At 40.5% G+C, this 26,247-nt stretch overlaps 2 protein-coding genes across 4 annotated transcripts in view; one reads left to right on the plus strand and one right to left on the minus strand.

Annotated features, from left to right (window-relative positions):
- dpr12 (defective proboscis extension response 12) overlaps positions 1-26,247 on the plus strand; it is an 852,041-nt gene that overhangs the window by 741,448 nt on the left and 84,346 nt on the right. The window lies entirely within an intron of this gene.
- Positions 5,171-7,466, minus strand: LOC135709513 (peritrophin-1-like). Its single transcript, XM_065231910.1, has 2 exons — positions 7,383-7,466; positions 5,171-7,317 (listed from the first exon to the last, which is right to left on the minus strand). Exons 1-2 carry the CDS (start codon positions 7,387-7,389, stop codon positions 6,497-6,499), a joined length of 828 nt encoding a protein of 275 aa, XP_065087982.1. The 5' UTR covers positions 7,390-7,466; the 3' UTR covers positions 5,171-6,496.

A 26,247-nucleotide genomic window follows, 5' to 3' on the forward strand; every position in this document is an offset into this window, starting at 1 on the left:
GACCATCGAGTTATGGAATAACAGTCAATATATATCAATATATATCAATATATATATCAAGCTAGTGGACATTGAGTTATGAAGAGATGACTGTACTACATGTATGTTGCCAAAATCGATGTTTCACAATTGAGTACTAATATGGCTTAGCGATGAGAATTAATACTCTCTTAAGGGGGTAGCACCATAGAGGTAACTCTAAGACCAGTGGGTCCCGAAGAAAATCATTATTATTTTTGGCTCACTCAGTACCAGAACAACGGTCCCAAGCAGTCCCAAGCTATTTCACTCACCCCTGCATGTTCTGCATGAATCCACACACCCCTGATGTTATCTGTCAAACTTTCATAGCGAATCAAAACAAACATAGTGTAGTAATAGAATTTCAACTAGAATAGGGTACGTTAATCGTTTGCTTGGGACCAATAGGCTACTAAAGTGGTGAGTCAATTTAAAATCGTTAGTTTCGTATTGATTGTTGGTAGTACACTTTGAACGTCCAAAAAGTAAGGCATTTTCGTTAATTTTTTTAAGCAATAAAACACTCAGGGAGGGCAAATATGTTATAACCCATTTATTAGTTATCCTTCGAACTACCATTTGTATTTTTTTTTTGAACTCGCTTGGCGTCTCCCCGTGGCCGTCCTCGCGCGGAAGTCGGAAAACGGCGTGGGAAAATACTCCTCTCCATGTGATCCTGGAACATAAATCGAACAAAAATCCTGATTAGTATTGAAATTTGGGTTAGAAATAAGTATTCCGATTTGTTTTTAAATTAATTTTTTCAAAAGTTGTGGCCTTAGGAAAAAATAAGTCCATTTTTTCACCCTAAAAATGCTTACAAAATAGTGGATTAAAAATCCATTTTTGACAAAATCGAAAATGTGGATACGTATTTCTAAGCAAAATTTAATTCTGAACAAGAAAACCTAGGCGATATCCAAATTTGATGATAACTGGTTAGAGTTATTTCCCACGCCAGTTTGAAAAACCCCGTTTCGAGATAAACGCCTTTAAAGATAAAATTGCTCCCTCAGCGCGCCGGTACATGTTTTAGGAAATCGTTCCGTAAAGCGGTAAGGAATATTCTGGCGGACTTGGAGTCTTTTCTAAATTGAAGTATACATCCCAAGGAACATTTTAAGCAAAAAAAATGATTTTTTTTTTGAAAAATCAAAGTGCACTCCCCCTTAAGTGAGTCCCGTTGAATATTGAAAAATTCGTGAAAGTGAGGAGAATTTCTCGGTTTCCAACAAAGCGATAATCACGTCAACACATTCCTATCCATTCCCAAATTGACATACATTCGAACGCGGCCGGCGCTGTTATTGCCTATCGTAAAGTATGAGATCACCAGTTTTTACACATTGCAGATACAAGCTTCAGGTGATCTGGTAATAACGGAGTAGCAACCACGAGCGGTTAATCATTCTCATGCTAAATTATGTCCGTACTATCTGAAGTGATTCAGTACTTTCTGAAGCTTTTCCTTAGTAATTCAGTAGTTTTAAAACTGATTCCGAGATTTTCTAAATGGTTTCAGTACTTTCAGAAGAGATTTTTTTTAATGATTCTGTGCTCCCCAAGTGATTACAATTGTTCAGAAATGATTAAATATTTTCTGAAGGGATTCAATTAATACAAAGCACTGGCGTGCACAGGGTGGGGCAAGGTGGGGCAATTGCCCCCCCCCCCCCACTTTTATAGATAAGATTTTTATTTCCACATTTACAAAATCATGATTTAAAATAACTTGATTTATTGATAACTTGATTTGAAGGTAATATAACTTCATTTCATAATATAAGGGCACTGAAAATCTTTTATAGCATCATTTTCTATGAGATGATGCCTGAAAATTGCTCCACAAAGGTGCATGAAGAGACGAGTATACAAAAAATTTCTGGTGTTGTTTTTTTTTTCAAGGTGGTTCAACGAGGGTTAAAAGAACAGAGTAAAATTAAGGTTGAAAAAATTACACTTCGTGGCGGTAAATCGAAGAAACAGCTTTTAATTGAATATTTCTGGTGTAAAAATATCATCATGAAGGAACTAATCAAAATTAATAACTCTAGTGGAAAAATTGAATCACGCCAAAAAATTTGAGGTGGACATTTAACTGAAAATTTCTGGTGGAAAGTTCGCAACACTGTGGTGAATGTAGAAGCAAGGTTTATTAATTTTTCTGGTGCGTAATTTGCATCGTTCTGATGAATTCAAGCTTTATTGAAAATTTATGGTGGAAAATTGCACGAAGAGGCAAAGTCTGAAAATTGCACCACAAAGGTGCACGGTGAAACAAACTTCACTGATAATTTTTGGTGCACCGTTCTGGTGAATGGAGGAGCATGCTTTATTGAAATTTTCTGGTGCAAAATTTGCATCGCTCTGATAAATTAAATGGACAGAAAATTTCTGGTGGAAAACTTGCACTGGTCGGGTAATCGAAGGTACAAGCTTTATTTAAAATTAAGCTATATTGCAAATTTCTGGTGGAAAATCTGCACCGTTCTGGTGAACGAATGGGCAAGCTTTTCTGAAAATTGTTGGTGTAAAATTTGCATCCTTTTGCTGAATAGAGAAAAAAAATTTAATAATAATTTCTAGTGTAAAATTTGCACCATTCTGATCATTGGAGGGAAGCTGCCTTTCTGAAAATTTATGATGAAAAATCTGAAAATAAAAGGCAAACTTTATTCGGTGGAAAACCTGCAACATTCCGATGATAGGAGAAGCAAGCTATATTGAAAACGTCTGGTGGAAAATGGAAAAAGGAAATCTGCACCAATTAGAAGATTGGATAAGCAATTTTTATTGAACATTAACGGTGGAAAATTTGCATCGTTCTGGTCAATTGAAATTTTCAGGTGTAAAATTTTCAGGAAGCAAGTTTGTATTGCAAATTTCTGGTGTAAGATTTGCAACAATCTACTGCATGGAGGGGCGAAAAAATCAAGTTTTGAGTAAAATTTCAAAAGGATTTTAAGCAAAATTTTAAGCGAATACCGAGGAATATTTCTAGCTCATTCCGGGAAAAATTTCTGAAACTCTAAATGAATTTCAGTTCCAAGGTGTTCGAGTTCTAAAAAAATCCGAGAAGAAGCTCTAGGATATTGATTGCTGAGGAAAGTTCCAAAGAATTTCTGGGGAGTATTCCAAGAAATTCTGCGAATAATTTCTAGTGAACGAAATTTTGAATGAAATTTCAAAAGGATTTTGAGAAAAATTTCAAGGGAGTATCGATAATTTCTAGCTCATTCCGGGAATAATTTCTGGATAGTACAGAGGAAATTCTTCTGAAACTCTAAGACAGTTTTAGTTCCAAGGTGTTCTGAGTAAAAGTCAATAAGAGTTCTAAAAATAATTCCAGAGGACTTCTGAGAAGAACTTCAAAAGAGCTCAAAGAGTTCTAAAAATTTCGAAAAGAACCTCAAGGAATTCTGAGGATGGAGTTTTTTGCAACTGTACAAAGTTTAAAGACAGCTTTTGGATTCCCTTATTGCAAAGTCAGTATTAGTTTGCCATTGAACCTTGGTCTATTGTTGTCTACCTAAGAATTCGTCGAGGAATCTTCTCAAGTCATTTGTTACCGTAGTTAAAAAATTACAGCTGTTTAACCAGTGGAAATCATTGCAGATGAGACGAGCGATTGTGGCCACCACAAGCAGTTTGCGATTGTCATCAGGTATATTGATAATGATCGGCCGACGGAAACATTCGTGTGTGTGAGAAGGGGTGTTGAAAACAGACGCGACGACCATCTTCAATACCATTGCTGAGGTCCTGACAGCGATAAAGATTTCTTGCGAGCAGGTGATGGCAGTATGTTTTGATGGTGCCAGCACAATGGCTGGCAGCACTGTTGGAGTACAAGCCAAGTACAAGGACAAAAACAGCAATATACTTTTATGAAAAGCTTTGAGTGTGTTGGTTTATTTCCTTTTAATTCCGTTATAATTGCTTATCTTTAGACAGATACGCGTATTTCGTCTACTACGTGCAGACTTCATCAGTGCCAAGTACTCAACACCACTGATCAAGATTGGATTGTTCAAGAGCAATATACTATTTTTTCACTGCTATGCGCATTGTTTGAACCTTGTATGCGAAAGGAGAATGCGATTCTTATTGGTCATTTATGTCGGTTTGTCGGTGCTATCACGTGACTTCAGCTGAATCCAACCACCAAGGCAACAACATTTCGGTTCAAGCCCTACTAACGGGTGTTCAATAAAAAATGAATTCAGTACTTTCCGATAATTCCTGAAGATATTCGCTATTTTCCGAAGTGATTCCGAACATTTTTTTAAATGATTCAGTGCATTCCAAAGTGATTCAATTATTTCCGAAGTGAACTTTCCGCAATGATTCAGTACGTTCCAAAGTGATTTTGATTTTTTGTTAAGTATTTCCAATATTTTCTGAAGTTCGTCAGTACTTTGTGAAGTGACTCTTAACATTTCTAAAGTGATTCAGTACTTTATGAACTGATTCCAAAATGCTTTGAATCGATTCAGTTCGCTCAGAAGTGATTGTGAACATTTCTTAAATAAAACAATAAATTCTGACGTGATGCAGGATTTTCGAAAGTGATTGAAAACATTTCCTAAGTGAGTGAAAGCTTTTCTAAAGTGATTTCTTACTTTTATGAAGTGATTAACTACTTTCCGAAATGATTTAATTATTTTCTTAGGTGATTCAGTTCATTTCGAAGTGATTCCAAACTGTATTGAACCGATTCAGTACTTTTCAAAATGATTCCGAACTATTCTCAAGTGAATCAGTGCTTTCCGAAGTGATCTCGAGCTTTTTTTTTTATATGATTCCAAACTTCTTGCCCACCGTGAAAGCATTTTGAAAGCATTATCATGTTGAAATTTCTATCTTCCGCCACTAAAGATTAGCACCGTTAATGGTTAACCTCAACCGGATGAATTTCTTAACAGTTCAGTGGTACTATTTAACATCTTTTTTTCCCAATCACTGGCACAAGCCATCTCGCATTTACCATTTAAGATTTATTGTTTCCGTAACATGTTTATCAGGGGCGCAAGCCATTTCCCTCAACATGCATATCAAGAGTGATAGCTACTTTAAATTAAATTAGTTCAATATTTTTTTTAGCTGAACATGCTTAACAGAGGCGTAAGCCATTTCAAATTTAATATTTTTTTAAATGTCTTTCTGAACGTGTATATAATTTAAAGATTTTTATCAATTTTAACCTGAAAAGGTTTAGCAGGGGCGCCAGCATTTTACATTTTTTCTCATTTTTCTCTGATCATATTTACGAGGGGCGCAAGCAATTTAAAATTTAACAATACATTTTCAATTTTTCCTAGATGTTGTTTGCCAGGAGCGCAGTAGTCGTCGACCACCTACCCGTGACTACCCATAACCACAGCACTGAAGCCTGAAGAATCATGAAGTTTTTTTTCTGGGGTTCATTGAATTTGCCTAGATGACTTTTTACATTTGTAGTGGATACTCTCGTAACTTATCCTGAAGATCTTCCTTAAAACACTCACCATTTTTCATCACTCTGCTTGTCTAGAAGTTTGGACCTATTTTGACCATCCCGAGATAGCATCTAGATTTGTATAGGGTGACAGAATTAACTTGCAAGTCTACTAAATCTGCCCTCGAAATTGAGCGATGAGTGGCTGTCCATAAACTACGAACACAGTTTTAAAGATATTTTAGATTTTCCCCTCCCATTAAATAGTCTACGTGGCTTATGGATAGCCCGTAAATCTGCTCTTATTGGCCTGTACCAATAGTCTTCCGAAATTGCACTAGAAGTCCACAGAATTTGCTCATCTAAGTTTGTCCATCTTCGCATTTCAAGCTAATCGCATATTAGCTTATTACGTGCTCAATAGAGAGCTTTCGATGCCTGGTACCATTTTTGCATTGGTATATTGTGTGGCACCTCCAGGTATCGAACCCAGCCACCCAGTCCACCAGGAAGTCTACACATTGGACGAGATACGCGTATCAGTCAAAAGAGAAGCAATCATAACAAAATTTACAGAAAATCGCTAATCCTACTTCACAAGCTCTTCACATGGGATTCTTTAAGAGGTTCGATGTAATCAAAGCAACTGTAGAGTGGCAAATACAACCATGGTTCAGATCGTTTAAAAAATATAAATTAGCTATGTTGCGTATGTTAAGGAGTTTAAAGTTGATTTAAAGTTGGTGATTGCGATGGAATGTTAACATAAGTTTTCAAATAATCTACTGTAGTCTGTAGTTCTCAGATAAACTGAAATCCTGAAGTGTTATTCGGGCCAATTCTCAAGAGATCTTGTACCACCTTGATTACCATTGAATTATCATCATTTCAGTAATTACGTTAAAACACAATTTTGTTTTACTTACTAGTCACAATTATTATTCAACTCCATTTAATTAAAAAAAAAACATCCACAATCTACCACAATCACACGATCATTCCACTTGAGGGTACTCGAAAATACTCACACAGCTCACATCACTTGAGCCGATGACGCATTGAGCTTAAAAATTCTTCCCAGTTCAGTACCAGTGGTGTTAACTCGCTACCCTTCACAGCGAGATATGTACCATGACATCCTGCCAGCGCTGGCCAGTCACACTGATTGGCGCTAGCGTTCCAATGCAGACCGGGTGGACAGCTCTGCTCCTCTGGTCGGCCATTCCAGGTGCAGAGATAGTACTTGGTGCAATCCGCATGCGGAAGGAAAACTTCATCGTTGGGATCGTACACTTCGGGGCACTTTCCAACCGGGGTCGAGGGAGCTGCACTGGTCGTACTGATGGCCGGAGGTAGCTCCGTAGTTGTCGTTAGTGGATTGATAGTCCCGGCTGTGCAACCTGCAGCCTGAGGCCAATCGCAAACGTTCGCATTCTGATTCCAGTGCAGCCCGGATGGGCAGCTCTGCTCTACAGCACCGTGCTGGGTACAGATGTAAAACTTGGAGCAATCGACATGGGGAAGAAAGATTTCGTGACTTGGATCGTACTCCTCGGGACACTTTCCAGCAACGGAAACGGCAGCCGCTGTGGAACTTGAGGACGGAGTCGATGAAGCAGGTTGCAGTTCACAGTTGACATTTGCTTCGAAATCGCAAGCTTTGATGGCATCGTTCCAGTAGGTTCCGGGGGGACATTGCTGTTCAATTACTGCACCCCAATTGCAGGTGAAGAATTTACTGCAATCGGTAGGATGAGGGTGATATTCGGCATCTTCAGGTCCGTTTTCCGGAAAACACGGGGAGCTTGTGGAAGCGTGGTGAATCACTACGTTCAGAAGGACTGCAAGACACAATTGAACTGCAAGAGGATTAAAATAACTTTGAATCTATGGTTAAGATCATCCAACAGAAGTCGATAGATACCTTTCATGTCCACGTTTGGATTGCTACACAGAAATCAGAACACTTCTGGAGAACTTACTGTTGGCTATTGTCATAAGCTTGGTCAGCTAACTGCTTTTATACTGGAGTGGACAAATCGCTAAGTGATTCCCGATAAGTGTCGGTGTTGCAGTAGAGCGGATGTATTCTTAAGTTTATTTATTTTTGATAGCTTCAGTGACGTATTCGGTTGATTCAGAGGAATTATCGGATTGAGTAGCAGTATTGGTTACATGTGTCGCTTCAGAAAATGTAATCTATGATTGCAAGGGTAAATGACTAATGTTGAGTCAAACTATTTTCTACTTTATGAAACGATACTTGAACACAAGAACATGTATTTGGGTGTTGTGATATGTTACGAAAAGTGATGAAAATCATGATCACTGAAAAGTCTTACGAAGCAGTGATTGATCATTCTCGCATCACACTCAAGGTTCCTACTAGTATCGGAGTGAGATATCTATGATCGGGTTATCTATGATAGGTATTTCCTTAAGACAGTCATTTCTGAGAGTTATTATAAATTACGAGTATGTAGGCGAAGCCTCTAAGTGGGGCTGGGGTAAAGCGATTAAAACGTTGAATTTAAAATGAAGTCAATCCTGAAGAGGCACGTCGTCTGGCTATCATATCTTTGCTCACTCCCGATTCTGATTCAGCCAAGCGTTTTCGACACAGTGACTCTAACGTGGTGACAATCCACGCATAAAAAAATCAGGGTCGTCTCATGGGATCAAAACTGTCTTTGGATGTGACATCGGTACAGCATCGTTTAGATCTGCATAGACGGGAGTCCTCTGGACAGTCAAAGAGTACGGAGGGTACGGCGCCAACTGGGATTGAACCCAGACCTGCTGAGGTGAAAGACAATCACGTTTACCACTACGCCACCAGCGCCGCTATTCCTAGAATGTCGTAACCTTCCTGCTATAATTTAGACATCTCTGATATTTCCGGAACATTCCAAAGGTTCCCACTATTTTCCTGAAATAAGAACGATATAATAAATGTAAGTCTTAGATCCTCAATGAAATACTCAAAAAATTTCTAAAGTTAATGGAACTGCCCTTAAATTATCGAATCTAATTCTTCAACATCTTAAAACTTCCCCAAAATTCTAGAATATCCTTAGGTTTAACGTGCTTCCTGATTTTATAAGATCTGCGCAAAATATTTCTGAACTTCGCTAAGTTCCCAATGGGCCTGGGTTCAATCCTAGCCGAGGTTGGTGGGATTTTTCTGAGGCATAAAAAGCCGTTGGTCCCGGTCCATATGTGTTGAATGGATGCGATATCCTACGCAGGTGTGGAAGCTGCCTTCCTGCACATTCGATTGCCGTCAATTGATGGTAATCGATGTCCGTCGGTGATTGGCACTAGATTGCGGAACAGAGACCGACGTTTAATAAAGGAAAGCAGAAAATGAAGAGATACGCAACATAAAGTTTTTTTTTTTCCTGATATTCGTAAACTGCCATGAAGTTTTGAGACCTGCCCCAAGGTTTACTGAAAGGGTTTTGCAGTTTTTCTGAAATTAATGGATCTGTCCTGAGGCTCGGTGTTCTGCACAGAAGTGAATTGTCCAGATATCTTTGAACTGTCCGGAAGCTATCGGAAATTTGACCGCACATACACATGAGTTGGTCCATATGAAACCAAACTATTTGTACCTGTTGGGTACATCAAATTTTATATCTTTTGCGCCTACATATTTTAAGGCACATAGGGGAAATGGATCTAAGATTGGGCCCATCGCTGAAAATCTGCTATCTATCAATTTTATCTAGATGACCGCGAACGAATGGATATTTTTGGTCGCTATTGAGAATTTAGTCAATTGCTGAATTTATGTATGGGCCCAAATTAGGGGCATTTAGGCCGACATTATATCCATTTCCCCTATGTAAGCAGTTTTTTTATCAATCGTTTGTTTTTGAGTTTGAAACATTTTCATGCCACATTTAAAGGTGCAAATTGAATCTAGATGTAGAAAGAACATTTCCCATGTTGTATGTTTGCACAATTTTGCTCATATGAGCGCATAGTAATCCAAAAATACCCTTATACATTATGGTGGGTAGCTTTTATAAGAGATTGATATGTTCGTGTTAATTAAAGTTAGTTAACAGTTAGTGTTAATTAAAGAATATGAATAAAAATAACCGGTTTTCGGAGCTGGCTACTCATGGAGTAACCATGATTAACCACCATGACAGGCCTGTTCGTAAGCATTCCTTGGGATTTTTGTTTTGGAAAAGGCAAATCTAAAGGGAACTCTCCGGGAGGGAATCCCAAATTAATCCTGAGGAGAATTGCAAGGTTATTTCCTGGAGGGCATTCATTGAAAAAAAAATAAAAGAATCAACGGAATGCGGATAATTTCAAGCATATGTCGAGAGAAGAACTAAAAATCAATCTGAGAGCATTCCAAAGGAATTCCAGGAAAATTCTGGTGACAGTTCTATCACAATTTTGAGTAAAATTTAAAGACTATTCTGACAGGACTTTCAAGATAAATTTGAAGTAGAGATTATCGCAATTCCGAAAAGAATTCAATGGTAATTCAGAGAACATTTCTAACTGAATCCTGAGGGGAATTCCAAGTTAATTTTGGGGATAGTTTCAAAGTAATTTAGAGCAGAATTCCAAAGGAATTTTTTAGATAATTCAAGGGACTTCCGAGTTGAGTTCTATAGTTTAGTTCAGTTTAGTTTAGTAAAGTTTAGTTTCGATTAGTTTAGTATAGTTTAGTTTAGAGTGGGGTTTTTAGGTAAGTTTAGTTTAGTATAGTTTAGTTTAGTTTCGTTTACTTTAGTGTAGCTTAGTTGAGAATAGTTAAGTTAAGATTACTGTCTTTAATCGCATATCAGTCCCATATGAAAAAAAGTAGACATTGAGAAAATGGCAGTCGAAGTTACGAAGTGCAACTCCCATATAAATATTTGAAAAATCATAGTTAATTTATTGATCATTTATTCATGTCAAAATCTGTTGCATGAAGCTTGCATGTTTTATTAAATTAGAGAAAAATACGTCTATTCGAAAAGCAAAACTTGAACTTAAATTATAGACGATTGAATTTCAGGATGGGACTGATATGCGACTATGTTGCTTGATGGGACAAACTGACTTGATGTTGTTTTCATATTTTTAATTATCAAAGTCCAAAGTTTTATCACATAATATGATTTTTCTTTTTTGTAATTACTTTATTTGTACAGGCTCAATCGAATAAACTTTACAGAGCCGAGTTATCCTTTGCGTTATACATTGTTACTGTCTTATATTTAAAGTTAAAGGAACTGGACCGAGTACTCGCGGTCGTCTCGAGGTTAGTGGAGATTTACAATTTTTTGGATGGGAAAAGGGAAGAAGGAGGTTTTAAATGTGGTTTACGATATAACTATTTAATTAATCCTAAAGCATGAAATTATTTCTATTCATCTTGAAAACAAACATTGAAAAAAAAACCCCCGGACGTACAAAACACAAACTAAACACAGGTTAATCAAACTTACAATCTAAGGTTAATATCCTTAAAGTAAACATATATGAGTTTCATAAACTCCAGATCGCGTCTAGCCAAAATATCCCGAACTGGAACATTAGGTTGTCTACCTCGAGCCCGAAGGGAATCATAAAAATGTGATCTGACTCCACGATACTCCACACAAGACCAAAGGATGTGATCAGCGTCCTGGTAACCTTGTCCACATTCACAGAGATTGCTGTCTCCCAACCCCACACGGAACAAGTGAGCGTTTAGACAATAGTGATTGGACATGAGACGAGACATCACGCGTATGAAGTCTCGACTCAAGTCCAACCCTTTGAACCATGCAAACTTCGACACCTTAGGGATAATTGAATGTAGCCATCGTCCCAAGCTCCCTTCACTCCATTGATGTTGCCAGCTAACGAGCGACTGCTGACGATAAATAGAGAAAAATTCACTATAGGCGATCTGTCGATCATAAATGTCGCCTTCCATAGCGCCCACCTTCGCAAGTGAATCCGCCTTCTCATTGCCCAAAATTGAGCAATGCGAAGGGACCCACGCGAAGGTGGTGATGAAAGAGCGCACGGATAAAGCACTAAGCAGTTCTCGTATTTTCAAGAGAAAATACGAGAAGTGCTTTACCGGCCTAATGGAACGGATAGCCTCGACAGAACTGAGACTATCCGTAAAAATAAAGTAGTGGTCTGGAAGAAGTGAAGCAATAGTTTCCAAAGTGTAGTGAATTCCTGCCAGTTCAGCCACATACACAGAACAAGGAGATTCAAGTTTTCGAGAGGCGCTATGAAATTCATTAAATACACCAAAACCAGCGGACTCCTCTATTAGAGATCCATCTGTGAAAAACGTTCTTGCAGAATCAACATGGCCAAACTTTGCAGCGTATAATGACGGAGCAATCATAGAACGATGATGCTCTGGAATTCCGCGGATTTCCTGCGTCATAGATAAATCAAAATTCACTGAATTGCCGAAATCGGAGAAGACTACACGATTGGGAATATTTCTTGAAGGGCTGACATCCTGTGTTAAATATAGGTAGTACAAAATCATAAAACATGTTTGAGGATTTAGCTCCAGAAGCTTCTCAAAATTTGCAATCACCAGTGGGTTCATTACTTCGCAACGGGTGAGGAGCCTCAGAGATAACTCTGAAAAACGGACGGATAGTGGCAACATGCCCGCCAGCACTTCGAGACTCATAGTATGAGTCGAGTGCATGCATCCTAACGCGATACGAAGACAACGATACTGGATCCGTTCCAGCTTGATGATGTGCGTTTTAGCTGCCAACTGGAAGCAAAAACTGCCGTACTCTAAAACCGATAAAATCGTTGTCCGGTACAACGTCAGAAGATCTTGTGGATGGGCTCCCCACCACGTTCCGGTAATTGATCGAAGGAAATTGATCCTTAGTTGGCATTTTCTTCTCAGATACTCAATGTGCGATCTCCAGGTGCATTTGGAATCGAACCAGACCCCGAGATATTTAAAAGACATGGAATGAGTGATCGGTTTACCCAAAAGTTGAAGCTTCGGTTGTGCTGGGCTATGCTTCCTAGAAAAAACGACCAACTCAGTTTTCTCCGTGGAGAATTCGATACCTAGCTGAATAGCCCAAGTAGACAAATTGTCCATGGTATCCTGTAAGGGTCCTTGCAGGTCAACCTCTTTTGGCCCTGTGATAGACACTACGCCGTCATCTGCAAGTTGTCTCAACGTGCAATTGTCACTAAGACAATTGTCAATTTCTCTAACGTAGAAATTGTACAAAAGGGGGCTTAAACATGAGCCTTGAGGGAGACCCATGTAGCTAAATCGAAAAACTGTAGAGTTTCCATGAGAAAAGCTCATATGTTTTTCTGACAGCAAATTGTACAAAAAATTATTAATTAATGGAGACAATCCACAAACGTGGAGTTTCTCTGAAAGAACTTCAACGGATACTGAATCAAAAGCCCCCTTGATATCCAAGAACACAGAAGCCATTTGCTCTTTCTTAGCAAAAGCTAACTGAATTTCCGAGGAAAGCAACGCGAGACAGTCGTTCGTTCCCTTACCCCTACGGAAACCAAATTGAGTATCTGAAAGAAGGTGGTTCGTCTCAACCCATTCGTCGAGGCGAAAAAGGATCATTTTCTCCATCAATTTCCGAATACACGACAGCATCGCGATGGGCCGATACGAATTGTGATCCGACGCGGGTTTATCAGGCTTTTTAATGGCTATCACCCTCACTCGTCTCCAATCGTCGGGAACAATATTGAGCTCCAAGAACTGATTGTACAAGTTCAACATGCGCCTCTTAGCGACGTCTGGGAGTTTTTTCAGCAAGTTGAACTTGATTCTATCAGATCCCGGGGCAGAATTGCCACACGAAAGGAGAGCGAGTGAAAGTTCCACCATTGAAAAAGGCTGACTGATTTCGTCTACCGAATTCGCGGTTTCGCGAGGAATCAACTGCGACGGCACGGAATCCGGACACACTTTTCGCGCGAATTTAAGAATCCATTGATCCGAGCATTCCTCGCTTTCGTTGTTAGTAGACCGGTTACGCATTCTTCGCGCCGTACTCCAAAGCGTATTCATAGACGTTTCGCGCGACAATCCGTCTACAAACTGCCGCCAGTAACCCCGTTTTTTGGCCTTGATGAGGCTCTTGAGTTCGCGTTCAAGAGATGTGTATGCGTCGAAATGCTCGCGTGTTCCGCGTTTCCGAAAAAGTTTAAACGCGTCGGACTTTTTACGGTAAACCTCCGTGCATTGTTGATCCCACCAGAGCGATGGTGTTTTCTTACGAATAGACGATCGCGGCACCGGTCGTGTTTGAGCTTGAAGTGCGCTGTCGACGATGAGATTAGAGAGGAAATTATATTCCTCCAACGGCGGAAGCTCTTCCACTGACGATACTGTATCGTCTATCGCGGATTGGAACTTAGTCCAATCGATGTTACGGGTTAGATCATACGCGACGTTAACGGATTCTGACGAGTTGAACCCACTGGCAATCGAAATTTTGATCGGCAAATGATCACTACCGTGCGGATCCTGGATTACATGCCAAGTGCAATCCAACGATAGTGAATTGGAGCAAAAGGTGAGGTCTAATCTGCTACCATTCGAGGATGGACCAGCCAAACGTGTTACTTCTCCATTGTTAAGGATTGTCATGTTGAAGTTGTCGCAGAGATCATAAATCAAAGTAGAACGGTTATCATCGTACAGTTCCCCCCAGCCTGTACCGTGGGAGTTAAAATCTCCCATGATCAACCATGGAGCGGGAAGTACCGCACATATGTCGAAAAGTTGTTTGCGATTAACAGAGACTCTAGGAGCAATATATACAGAAGCAATACAAAGGCTCTTACCTTTAATGGTAGCCTGACATGCGACAACTTCAATACCGGGGAATTCGGGAAGATTCACTCTATAGAAGGATTGGCACTTTTTGATCCCCAAAAGTACCCCTCCTCCACGTGAATCCTCACGATCCAATCGAATAATGTTAAAATCATAAAAAGGGAGATCAATTTCTGAAGAGAGCCATGTTTCACAGAGGGCAAATGTATCGCAATTATTGTTATGGACTAAATACTTGAACGAATCTAATTTCGAAATAAGACTTCGACAATTCCACTGTAGAACAGTGATCAAATCCCCGACCTCGTTTGGAAAATTATCCATCGAAGGAGATGATAGCTGCAAGAAGGGGCCATTTTGAAGTCAATTGCTTCAAGAAGGATTTCACAGTCGGAAGCAATGTGAGGACAATGCTTTTCAGAGGATCAGAAATGTTGAGGTATTTGAGAATACCGTCCACAATGTCATCAAATGAGAACAACCCAGATGAAGAAGGGGTTTCTGTTCTTAAAATTGGGGCATCAGGGGTTTTGGATGTCCCCGGAAGTGGTGGAAAATCCTGGGTATAGTCAGTTCTGCGGAACCCAGGAGGAGTAGAAGTCTCCTTTTTTCCACCACTCCTTGATTTAGGCAAGCTGATTTGGGGTTCTTTATTTGCAACAATCCGCGAACGGATGCGCTTTCGTTTCCGTGCAGAACCTTCCGGAAAACTGAAAGAAGTTCCCTCCTCAGCCAAGTCAGAGTCAGTCTCGTCATCTGACAAAAGAGAAAAGGGATTTTTGTCATTGGTCGATGGCGTGGCTGTCTTAAGCATTTCTGCAAAAGACCGCCTGGAACGTTCCTTAAGGGAGCGTTTCATTTTGTCCCCGAGCTGTTTGTACGCCGGGCACGACGAGAGAGCATGAGGAGGAGTTCCGTTGCAGTACACGCATTTTGGTGCAGTAGCTGCGCAGGCGCCATCCTCATGCTTCTCCCCGCATTTGGAGCAGCGTGCCTTGTTGCCGCAGTGGGAGGCCGTATGTCCCAACCGCTTACAATGCTGGCAGTTCATGACCCGAGGTACAAACAACCGCACAGGAAGACGAAGTTTTCCCAGCTCGATGTATTGAGGAAGGGCAGATCCAGAAAAGGTCACCCGAAACGAGTCTGTGGGGGTAAAACTCTTTTTACCCTCGCTGAGCGATACTGACTTCATTCTATGAACGGCCAGTATCTTTACCGGAGGAAGCAAGGGGTTCTTGAATCGACCAACCGCTTGCTTCTCCAGTATCTCGGGGTTCAGACTCGCCTCAGTGACCACGCCTTCGATCTCCACATCAGAGGCTGGAATGTACACCCTATATTCCAGTGTGATAAATTGGGAAACAGCAATTTCATTGGCCTGTTTCAGGTTAGCGACGGTCACACGAAGTTTGTTGTGCCTAACCTTCGTTATTTCGGTCACGGCAGAGAATCGCTTTGTCAGATCATCAGATATCTGAACAACATTCAAGGGTTTGTTTTTGGGCTGAAAATAGACAACCCATGGGCCAGTCGAGTCATTCGGGTAGGCCCGCAATCTGGTGCTTTTCTCAGCCTGCCCATCGACAGACTGAGACGACGAACCAGGGATGACATCATCATTCTTCTGAGATGAATGGTCATCCATGTCGTCTTCTGACAAAACATCCATTTTGTTCAACTAGTGGGAGCGCAAAACGCTCTCCCACTGAACGCACAGACACAATACACAGAAAACACTACAAACACAGAAATACAAAATGAAAATTTAACTAATGGGGGAGTAAAAGAAACAAGAAAAAAACAAAAACTTATCTGATAATCCTATACTACTACCACCGAGCGTTATATGTGCAGGCGTTTACACCGATGGCTGGGAAGCGACGCGCAGCGTGGATGACCTTCGCTGTGGTGCACTTGATCGAGGCGCGGCACTCAGCGCACACAGGCGCTCGATGAATGATGAACGATATAGATGTAGAAACGGGTGCTCACACTCGATGATGATGATACGTGAGCGGGTATGCGTAAGCGCGTATGCGTAAGCGCGATGCGTGACCACGCAACGATGATGCCCAAATTTGTTTGCGAATTTCCAATAGCACGGATTAATCTTTCCGAAAATGACACTTTCTACTAAAAAAAACTCACTTTTCGATCAATTTACGGGAACTATGCCAGGAGTCACTTAGTGAGAAAAAAAAACTGATAAATTATATCAAGCGAATACCGAAAAAACTTCCAAAACAACGGAGCGCGAAACAAGTCGACCGATCGCTAGGACGCAGTGGGATGACATAATATGATAGTAGATGCCAATTGATAGTTAATAGCATTGTTGCCTCAAAATTGACGAAAATCCATATGGGGCTGATATGCGATTATAGACAGATTAGTTTAGTTTAGTTTAGCGAAAGAGGTTTTTAGCCTTAGTCTGATTCGCCTCTGCTGGGTTTTATGGAAATGCTGAAGATAAGTGCCTGAAAATGTCATTAGGAATGCCTTATTTGATATATTATTTTTTAAGTACTTTTCCCTCAATTCCCGGGTGAACTATATCGTTGGGTCGAATCGGTCGTTTCTTTTTTGACAACAATAACGAGTGCAAGTGAGAGACTTAACTCAAAATTAAGTAAAAAGAACTCAAATTTTGGGTAGTATTTTTTCTCTGTGTGAGTTTTTTCCATACTCCACTGTCGTATATCAAATTATAGTGTGTAACTCAATTGACAGTTGCGATGAGGTTCGAATGAGAAAGGGGCTTTTCAAATGAAGGGCTTGTGAGAATTCGTTTTCAAAGAATTGATTGAATAGTTGTATTGGTCCATCTTCAAGCGAATGATATGAAAATTAACAGCACTGCATATCAGCCCTAATATAAAAATGATCCTCCTCTTTTTCAAAACCTGGCCTCGCCCTTGTCCATAAATATTTGGATCCCATCAATTATTTCCTTTGTCTTTTGTCTCTCTTTATTAGTTTTTGTTTGTCTTATCGCACCGTCCCGATGAGTCTCATCGTCGCCCACTGGTCACCATACCCGGTCGAACTCCAGACGAAGCTAGAACCACACTACCGTTCATACTGGCGACAACGCTCTGATGAGACAACAAAATCCCACCCCCAATCTCCTCCCTTGGTCCTATCCTTTAACAATGTACCCCTCTAACCTCGGGTAAGCCACGAGTATTCGTCCCAACTCCTACTAGACATTGAATTAAGTGAATTTCGTTACAAACAAACAACAATGAACTATCGGCTCCGTAAAGCTAACGCAATCGAGCCTTACAAATAAACGAACTAGATTCAAGTATCCATGGTTTTTAATATTCCAAAAATTTGCATTTTTGGACAGTTTTTTTTTTTCTTAAAAAAAATAAAACATACTTTTTGAGATATTTGATCACAATTACAAAAAAGCAAATATCGTGTGCGTTTGCCCAGAATAACTTTACTTTTCGTAACAATTTTGTCTCAGCCGTCATTTCGATCAGAGGTAACTTCTCCGTGATACAATTTGAAAAAAAAAATCAACATCCAAAATAACCGATTTTTTCGTGAAAATGAGAATGAAGGTTCAATTTACTTTGATGCATTTTCGAAGAATTCAAATGCAGTTTTTTTCGACGCATCATTTCAGATCGCACAAAGCTCACGTAATTCTATTTTTTTTACTATTTTACACAAAATGACGCGAGTTTTTTGCAATCTGAAATGATGTGTCGTAAAAAACTGCATTTGAATTTTTCGAAAATGCATCAAAGGAAATTGAACCATAACACACAATTATGCAAAGTTGTATGCACATTGGAGAAGCTCGAGTTTTCCGATTCATCATTTCGCGTCCAACTGCTCTCTGTCTACGTGTGTACTCATAGACTGAGTAAAATGATCTTCGATTTTCCTCATATCCGGACAGATTTTTGAGTAACATCGAGGAAAATTTACTACGTTTTTGCGAATTTGAGTGAACGGAACTCAAAAGTTGCACAAATTCAACGACCATGTCGCTGCTTGAAAATCACTTGCAAAACGACAAACTTTCAGTTATTAATTAACGTGTGTCAGCTGCCTGGCCATTCTGTAGAAACTTCGAAGGAAAACTCTTTTCAACAGATGACCCTTGAGGCCCCATCATCGCAGGGAATTGATTTTCCAGTAAACTGTAGGCAGATTTCCCCTCAAGACATGGAAGTCAAACAAGTGAAAAGATGTAATGCCCAGTGACCGAATATCAATTTCTAACAACAATCAATTCAAGCGTTCCCGGCAAACAAGTTCCATCACTGAAAGGGTTCAACCCTACGAGGCCGCCGCCTCCATTGTCCTGCACTTCCAGAGAAGACCGCGTGCTGAAATTAATACCATCGGAAAGGGATCAATGTCATCGCTTCGAGTCTGTCGAGTGCCAATTAGTAGCATGACTAGCAGACAACTACTGGCAAGCGTGCGGCGGGACAAAAGAAAACTGAAACTGGGCTGGGAAAATGGCTGCAGCAGCACCTCATCAAACGTTAATTAGTGTGGCAGAGTTAAGAGACGACGACGACGACGACGACGACGACGACAACGTCTAAGACGACGCTCAAAGTGGAAAAGTTGTGTCTTGTGACTGTTTTCACCGTCGTCGTCGTCGTCGTGGTCGTCGTCGTCGGGATGATAACTTCATTTCGTAACTCGACCGCTCAAGTGTCACCCGTGTTACTGACCTTTCGATCGATTTTGATCCGGCAGGTTGCGACACGCACTCACTAAATGAATCCGTAGTCTTTCTGCTTCCCCCATGAGGATTTCTTTATCCCGTCGCCGTCGTCGTCGTCGTCACCAGCTTCTTCGTTGGCGTCGTCAATACAAGTGAATCATGGACATCGTTGGTGGAATCCGGAAGGGGGATTTCTTCGTAAAGATGTGCGCTTGCTCAAGAAGTCCCGGTGTCCCTCGTCTGAATCCGCCAATGGTTGACGTCAGAGGTTCTCAGCGGTGCTTGAGTGGGCGGCAGTCGTGGTTCATTGTTTGGCAAATCGACAGTTTGGGTTATCACATGGCTATTTTTGTACTCTGTTGGATCGATTCCGATGCGGGGGGGGGGGGGGGGAGTATTAAATAGCGATTTATGTTGCTTTGATTTCCAATGGTAGCTGGAGGACTTATTGATGTGGAAAATGCACTGACAGGTTGGCTGATTTTGGACAAATGGAAGAATCTGTTGAATTGATTCATGATAAGTATAAGTGAAAGCATCTGTCTATCTTTTATGTGACCTTTGGAAGTAGAAGGATTTTAAATAATGTTCCACTCCATATCCTGCAGGAATGTGGAATGCAGCCAAACAAATAATTGAAAAGGAAAATAAAAATAGGCAACAAACTCATAACATTTTGCACGAGCATAACGCCATGTGTGCAAGCACGTGAATTGGTATGACCGTCATATGGCAAAAGAAGGGAAAAAATCGAGGCTTTTCATACCCATTAGGCGGAAGTCCTTTGCTTTCATCCTCTGCAGGAACGACCTACCAAGCAGACGACATGTTGTCCAAAAATGGGTTTGAGCAACACACTGTAATGGCCATTCCAGCAGCAGTAGCTGTTTCTTTCAACTTTTTCTCGGTTTTCGCTGGTCAAAACACTTGGAATGCGTTAACCGTTCCTACAAGCATGGACTGTAGTGCATTTGGTTCCGGGAGAAGGGTCTTACATACATAGAGAGGTTGTAGTAGCAATTTAAAAAGTAACGGAAATAATTGCTTTTTGCACTTCAGTGGTCCCGAATGAAATGAGGTTCTCTTTCGGTCGTTCTTTTGGTGATTTTCGGTGAAAACTGCACCCTTTATGATACTGTGGCTTTTCAGAACGGTGGAATTCGGTAGGCGGTCGTAAATTTTATGTTATTTTTCAGTAATTTTTCTATTAGAGATTTTATAGACCATTTGGGTTCGACGAAGTTTCTACGATGTTGTATCATTTAATTATATATAGCAATAACCACAACGCATCAATCTATCCGAAGTGAAGCAATATCTGTTTTCTAAAATATTAACGTCAATTTTTGAAGTTCATATGATGTCCCTTGACCTGCTCGAAATCTTCTGTAGCTTTGTGAGCATATCTGAAGCATTCAGTCCAGTTCTGAAGTCGATTCTTAGTTCCACTGAAGCTCTTTGAAGTTCGTGGAACATCTGCGTAGTCCGTTGAACCTCTATGAAGTTATGTAACCATTTTATATTCCACGTTGTCAGTAGGGGCAATTTTGCCAATGGGATACTGTGGGCAACCACTTTGAAATCAACTTTTTGAACATATTTTGCAAAAAAAAAAATCTGTTGCAAGCTTAATGCTTGAAGCCTATTTGAACTATTCATTTCATTTTAGTAAATACTTTTCTCAAGTGCGAATAATCGACAAATGTTAGACTAGTCCAAATGAAAAAAAAATGTGATAATATTTCTGAATCATAAAATAAAGACTAGGGGAAATGGCTCTAATGTTGGCCTATGGATCTAAGATTAGGCCCATCGCTAAAAATCTGCTATTTATCAATTTTATCTAGATGAACGCATCATTAGGACGGTATTAATGGATATTTTTGGTCGCTATTGAAAATTTAGTCTATTGCTGAATTTATGTATGGGCCCAAATTAGAGGCATTTAGGCCGACATTACATCCATTTTCCCTATCAGTAGTTTCCTAAAACTTATCATTAATATTCCTTCAACAACTGGTCACTGATTTTCTTCATTAGGTCGTGATTTTCTAGTGTTCATATTAAAGTTTTTCTTAGGCAATATGAGCACCAAAAACAATATTATTTATATTTATATATTCAAAATTAAAAACATGTTCTACTTAAATTCTTCATGTTTGCATTATTCCTTTTATAAACATGACTGTATCACATGAAATCTCAATTCACAAGACTGAAAAATATAGTCTTAAATAAGCAGTACTTCTTGAATTAAATTGATTCTACTGAAAATAATTGTTTCTTTTAAATCATTTTATGCCAATTGCCAAACTGTTCATCGTTGACCCTTCATAAAACCTCAATAGACAAGAATATTCTTACCGGTTGTTTACAAGAGCACTCATACCACTCTTCTAGGGTGCTCATTTTACCCCACCGACTTTATTTCGGTTACAAAATGAAAATTTTTAAAATCTTTTTTAATAAGATTCAAATGTCCACTAAAAAATGAGAGTGATTCCAAACTTTTCTAACAGAACAAAAACGTTCGTTAAGAAATGTCACCTTAGGTGAATGAACCCTTACACTCTCCAGAAAATTTTTCACATACTTTATTTAGAACTAACATGCTCAGTCGTGTTCAGCATGCCGTCGAAGCAGGAAGAACTGCGCGCGTGCATTGTACATTTCCTTCAAGTGCACGAAGATCGTGGAAAAAAGTACACGGTGGATCATTTTATGAGGGATAATGTTCCACCGGATATCGTATCCTGGCATCCATGGTACTAACCCTGAAGAGAGGTAGCGTGAACGGCCGCGAAGATAATAAATAAAAAGACGCTCCGCTCGCTGTACAACATGTTGATTATCTGCTTAACCGTCAAGCGTATCCACAATGTGCCAATTGTGGTGAAGCTCATCGGGCTACCAGCAAGTCTTGTCTTGCGGAATTCATGAATATCCGCAAAAGGCCCTCAACGCAAAACCAGCCAGGTCGGAAGAAGGTTCCGACACGCAACGAGCAGAATTTCCCCGCCATTACCCAACGGCGTCCGATTCTGGATCTTCCGCCCCTTCCACTCAACAACCGTTTGATTGTTGCTGCTGCTTCGGTCCCACCAAGAGTTGGGATGCATAACACTCCGGGAAACTCAAATCGTCAGTCATATGGGGCAACCGCTGCATCCCTCTGGGACTATCGTGGCAGCATTTAGGTGCTTCCCTTGCACCAGCGATCGAGAATGCAGACACGCTGCTTTCAACGGCGGAAATTGTTACACTCATGGCAGAAGTCATCATGATCCAGTGCACCTGCAGGATCCAAACAGAACAGTTTCATGCTGCCATATCCTTCATTAATAATTATGGACAGTGAATCCATCAAAATTGCCAATTGGAACGCTTGCTGAATTCCTCAACGAACGAAACATCGATATCGTCATCATCACCGAAACGCACCTGAAGCCAAGGTTGCAAAGACTCATTTCAGCTAAATTAATGTTTTTCGGAATAATAAAACCAAAAGATGGTATGATGGCATGTTTTACTTGTAACTTACAAGAAGAGGTTACAAAGTATGCGTTGGAAAAATAAAACCTGTAAATTTTGCTTTCTATGAGTCACAATCAGCGATTTGCTGATCGCTGAGTGAGTGAGTGAGTGAGTGAGTGAGTGAGTGAGTTTGTGAAAAATCGCTGATTGTGACTCTCATGAAGTGAAATAAACAGGTTTAATATGTCAAACACATTCTTTGCAACCTCTTCTTGTATCCTACCAATTCAAGATATGATCATGGCATCTAATTATTTCATAATTTAGAAAAACATTGTTTTAGCTGAAATGAGTCTTTGCAACCTTGCCTGAAGCCCGAGATCAGAGCTTAAAGTTATTGACTGCCTAGGCTGAGTGTGAAAGCACTGCACTATTCAATCCATTGCTATGTGCAGACCGTTTGTACCAAACGGTAAAGGACGAGGCACTGAAAGAGCCAACAAAAACATACAGTCACTCACGAGCAGGCAACGCACACCACTTGCCTGCGCTCACACAGCATGTAATTGAGTCATTTTTCCATAGAAAATGTACGCTCAGTCATTCAAAACAAATATTGGGTACCATCACGGCAGAATAAACGTGTTGACTGAGCTACTGACTGAGTGCTCGGCTGTCAGTGACTCGTTTACCTCTCAATCATTCAGACACTCACGAGGCAGTGAATGATGAGGCAGTTGGCTGTTCATATTCATATCAAAATGACTCAATGAACCTGACTGTTTTGCACACTGCCCATCACTATCAGTGCGGCTTACTGCTTCAAACAAGTCAACATCAGGGATGGGTCGGCAGCGAAGAGATATTGTCAAGCTAACACGACGGCAGGAAATTTTCATCATCGCTGGTGACCTGAACGCCAAACATCAAGCTTCGATCAACAGTCAACGCAATCAAAACGGTACCAATCTGAACAACGACCTGCAGGAAGCGCAGTACAATATCCTGTCCGGACACTCTCCAAGTAACCAAAAGTACCACACTCAACGATAAAACTCACTTCCATGTGCCATAAAGTTCACATAAAGTTCCAACAGAACCTTCAAGTTTTATAAAGTTCGAATAAAGTTCTGACAGAACTTTCAAGTTCCATAAAGTTCAAATAAAGTTCCGATAGAACATTCAAGTTCCATAAAGTACAAATAAACTTACTACAGAACTATCTTTTCAAGCAACCAAAAGTTTCACCTTCAAAGATAAAACAACATTCTGGCTACTTTAGAAGCTATTTGTAAGCACACGAGCATACCTAAGCACTCCTTAGGAACTTCAGGCAAGGCTGAAAACATGGCCAAAACCAAGTTCCAAACAAGTTCCCAGTGGAACTTCCTAGCAACTTCAAAGTATCTTAAAAGTTCCCTGTGGAACTTCTTAGGGACTTGAAAGTTTCGAAAAAGGTCCGTCATAGTCCACATGAAGCAATCCGCACAAGTATTTATTAACAAAATTTAATGTACGTATATATGAAATGATCAGTGGCTCAAATAAATCATAATTCTTATATTTATGCAGTGCATCAATATGCTATCATATAATCTATTTCATTAAAAAAATAAAGAGCATTTTCCTGGATTCGAACCCGTGTATTCGGCATGCGATCTATGAACGCTAACCACTGCGCTACAAGTGTGTTGGAATACTATGCGGGCATTTAAAGTTCATCAAGGTGTTGTGATTCGTATTCAAGTCAGTCAGCTGGATCTTCCAACAGTAGAGGGACAACAGCTTGCTTTAATATATTTAAGATGACGTAGTGGTTCGTGCTGGGGTTCTCTCGCAGAAGGACTGGGTTTAATTCTTCAAACAGCTGCAATACTACTACTAATGCTGATAAATCAATACACGTTCATACCTGCCTCTAGAAATTACTTTCAATAAAGACCTGACTTTAGAATTAACTTTCATAAAAGTGCGATCTAAATAAAAGAATTGGTGTAGAGGACAAAAACCTTTTTTTAAATTATTTTCTAAAAGTTCTGTTCAAGTTTCGCCAGAAGCTGATTAGAATGCTCTTCAATTATGGTACCGGAACTTTCAAGTTCTTATAATGACTTAAAAATGAGGCTACATAGAAATCTATAGACCACCTTCAACCAAGCTGCTTAAGCCACAAATAGCCTTTTATCAGAACTTTTGGTTACTTGAGTCCCACCCGGCTGATCACGCTCTTCGTCAGCAACATGGGCAACAACATCGCTCAACCTATCACCTACCAGGAACTCAGCTCGGACCACTATCCGGTGGTGGCCGAAGTTGGTTCCTCGGTGAACCGATTTGAAGCTTCCCGGTGCAACTACCGTTGTGTCAACTGGGATCAATATCAACACTGCGTCGACACAACCATCGACTACGATGTCCAACCGGAGACGTCCGAAGACGTTGACTGGTGTCTGTAATCTATCGAGGAGGCAATATCCCGGGCCAGGGAACAACACGTGCCAGTATCCTGACAGATGAGTAACACTCTGAACCTTGACAACCCTACCAAATACCTCAGGCTCCGTAACACTATTCGTAGGCAGGACCAGCGTTCTGGTCTGCCTAACTTGAAGACCAATTGTAATCGATTACCAAAATCATTTAGGCCAGGATGGCCAGGATCTCAGAAATAACGATTTTGCCAATAAGATCCGTTCTCCCCCAGATCATGCAAAGCTCTTTTGTAAACTAATAAAAATCCTTAAAAATACCGTTGAATCAACCCAATGGTTCAGTCGCCCATCTGATATCCCCTGAAGAGAAGGCTGATACTATAGGTCAACACTTTGTCAACTCGAGATTACGGCTGAAGAACTGGTGACCTATATCCAATCATCTTAAAACATGAAGGCCCCAGGTTTCGACCAAATTCTGAATCTACAACTCGAAACACAATGAGATCCAGATTCTTCAACCAACTGGCACTGATTTTTAATCAGTGCCTTAGACTTGGCTACTTCCCCTCGTGCTGGAAGTCAGCTAAAATCATCCACATCTGGAAGCCTGGGAAAGATTCATCCTCTCCTTCAAGTTACCAACCCATCAGCCTTCTCTCGGGGTTATCGAAGCTTCTTGAAAAAGTGATATACCGCCGTCTTCATGTTGATGAGTGGATACAGGGATCCCATCAGGATGTTACATTTTGTTTTCGTTTTTTCAAAGTGTTCTCTGAAAAGCAGCTTACTGTCGAGCGTAAGGCACTTTTCCTCCCCCAAAACTGGGTTGATCTAGCCTCACGAGTCGGAAATCGGGAAGGTAGACGTTGGTTTCGGGCTTCAGGTAGGCTTCAGTTATTACGACCATGTCGATGTTTCGTTCATTGAGAAACTCAACGAGCTCGATGTTCTTGCTCTTGAACGAGTAAGCGTGACAGTTGACTAGCTTCGATACTTCAGATGCCATACTCGATGGAGAAACGGCCCAGAGTGTAAATCTGGTCGTAACGGGTTTTGCAACTGCGCAAACGTGTGGCAAGCTGGGTGAATACGGGGATCAGAGCATATGTGACTTCGTTCGATTATGGTACATCATCCTGACACCTGGATAGTCGAGGAGGGAGGGAAGTGCTGTGGGATGCAATGGTTGCCACATACGTTTGACGACTCGAATTCGAAGTGTTGTGCACCCCACCGGAATTGGCCGTCGTTGGCCCGTTGTTTCCCGGTACCCTTCTGTGGCCTGGTTGATTGCTTGTGGAAGCCTTTTTTCGAATTGCGACGAACTCCGCTCGTTTCGGACAGCTCTTCGCTTATG

This window comes from Ochlerotatus camptorhynchus, unplaced genomic scaffold (assembly GCF_037179485.1).
Source record: "Ochlerotatus camptorhynchus isolate MF236.1 unplaced genomic scaffold, CSIRO-AGI_Acam_v1.1 ptg000361l, whole genome shotgun sequence".
NCBI classification, from domain to species: domain Eukaryota; kingdom Metazoa; phylum Arthropoda; class Insecta; order Diptera; family Culicidae; genus Ochlerotatus; species Ochlerotatus camptorhynchus.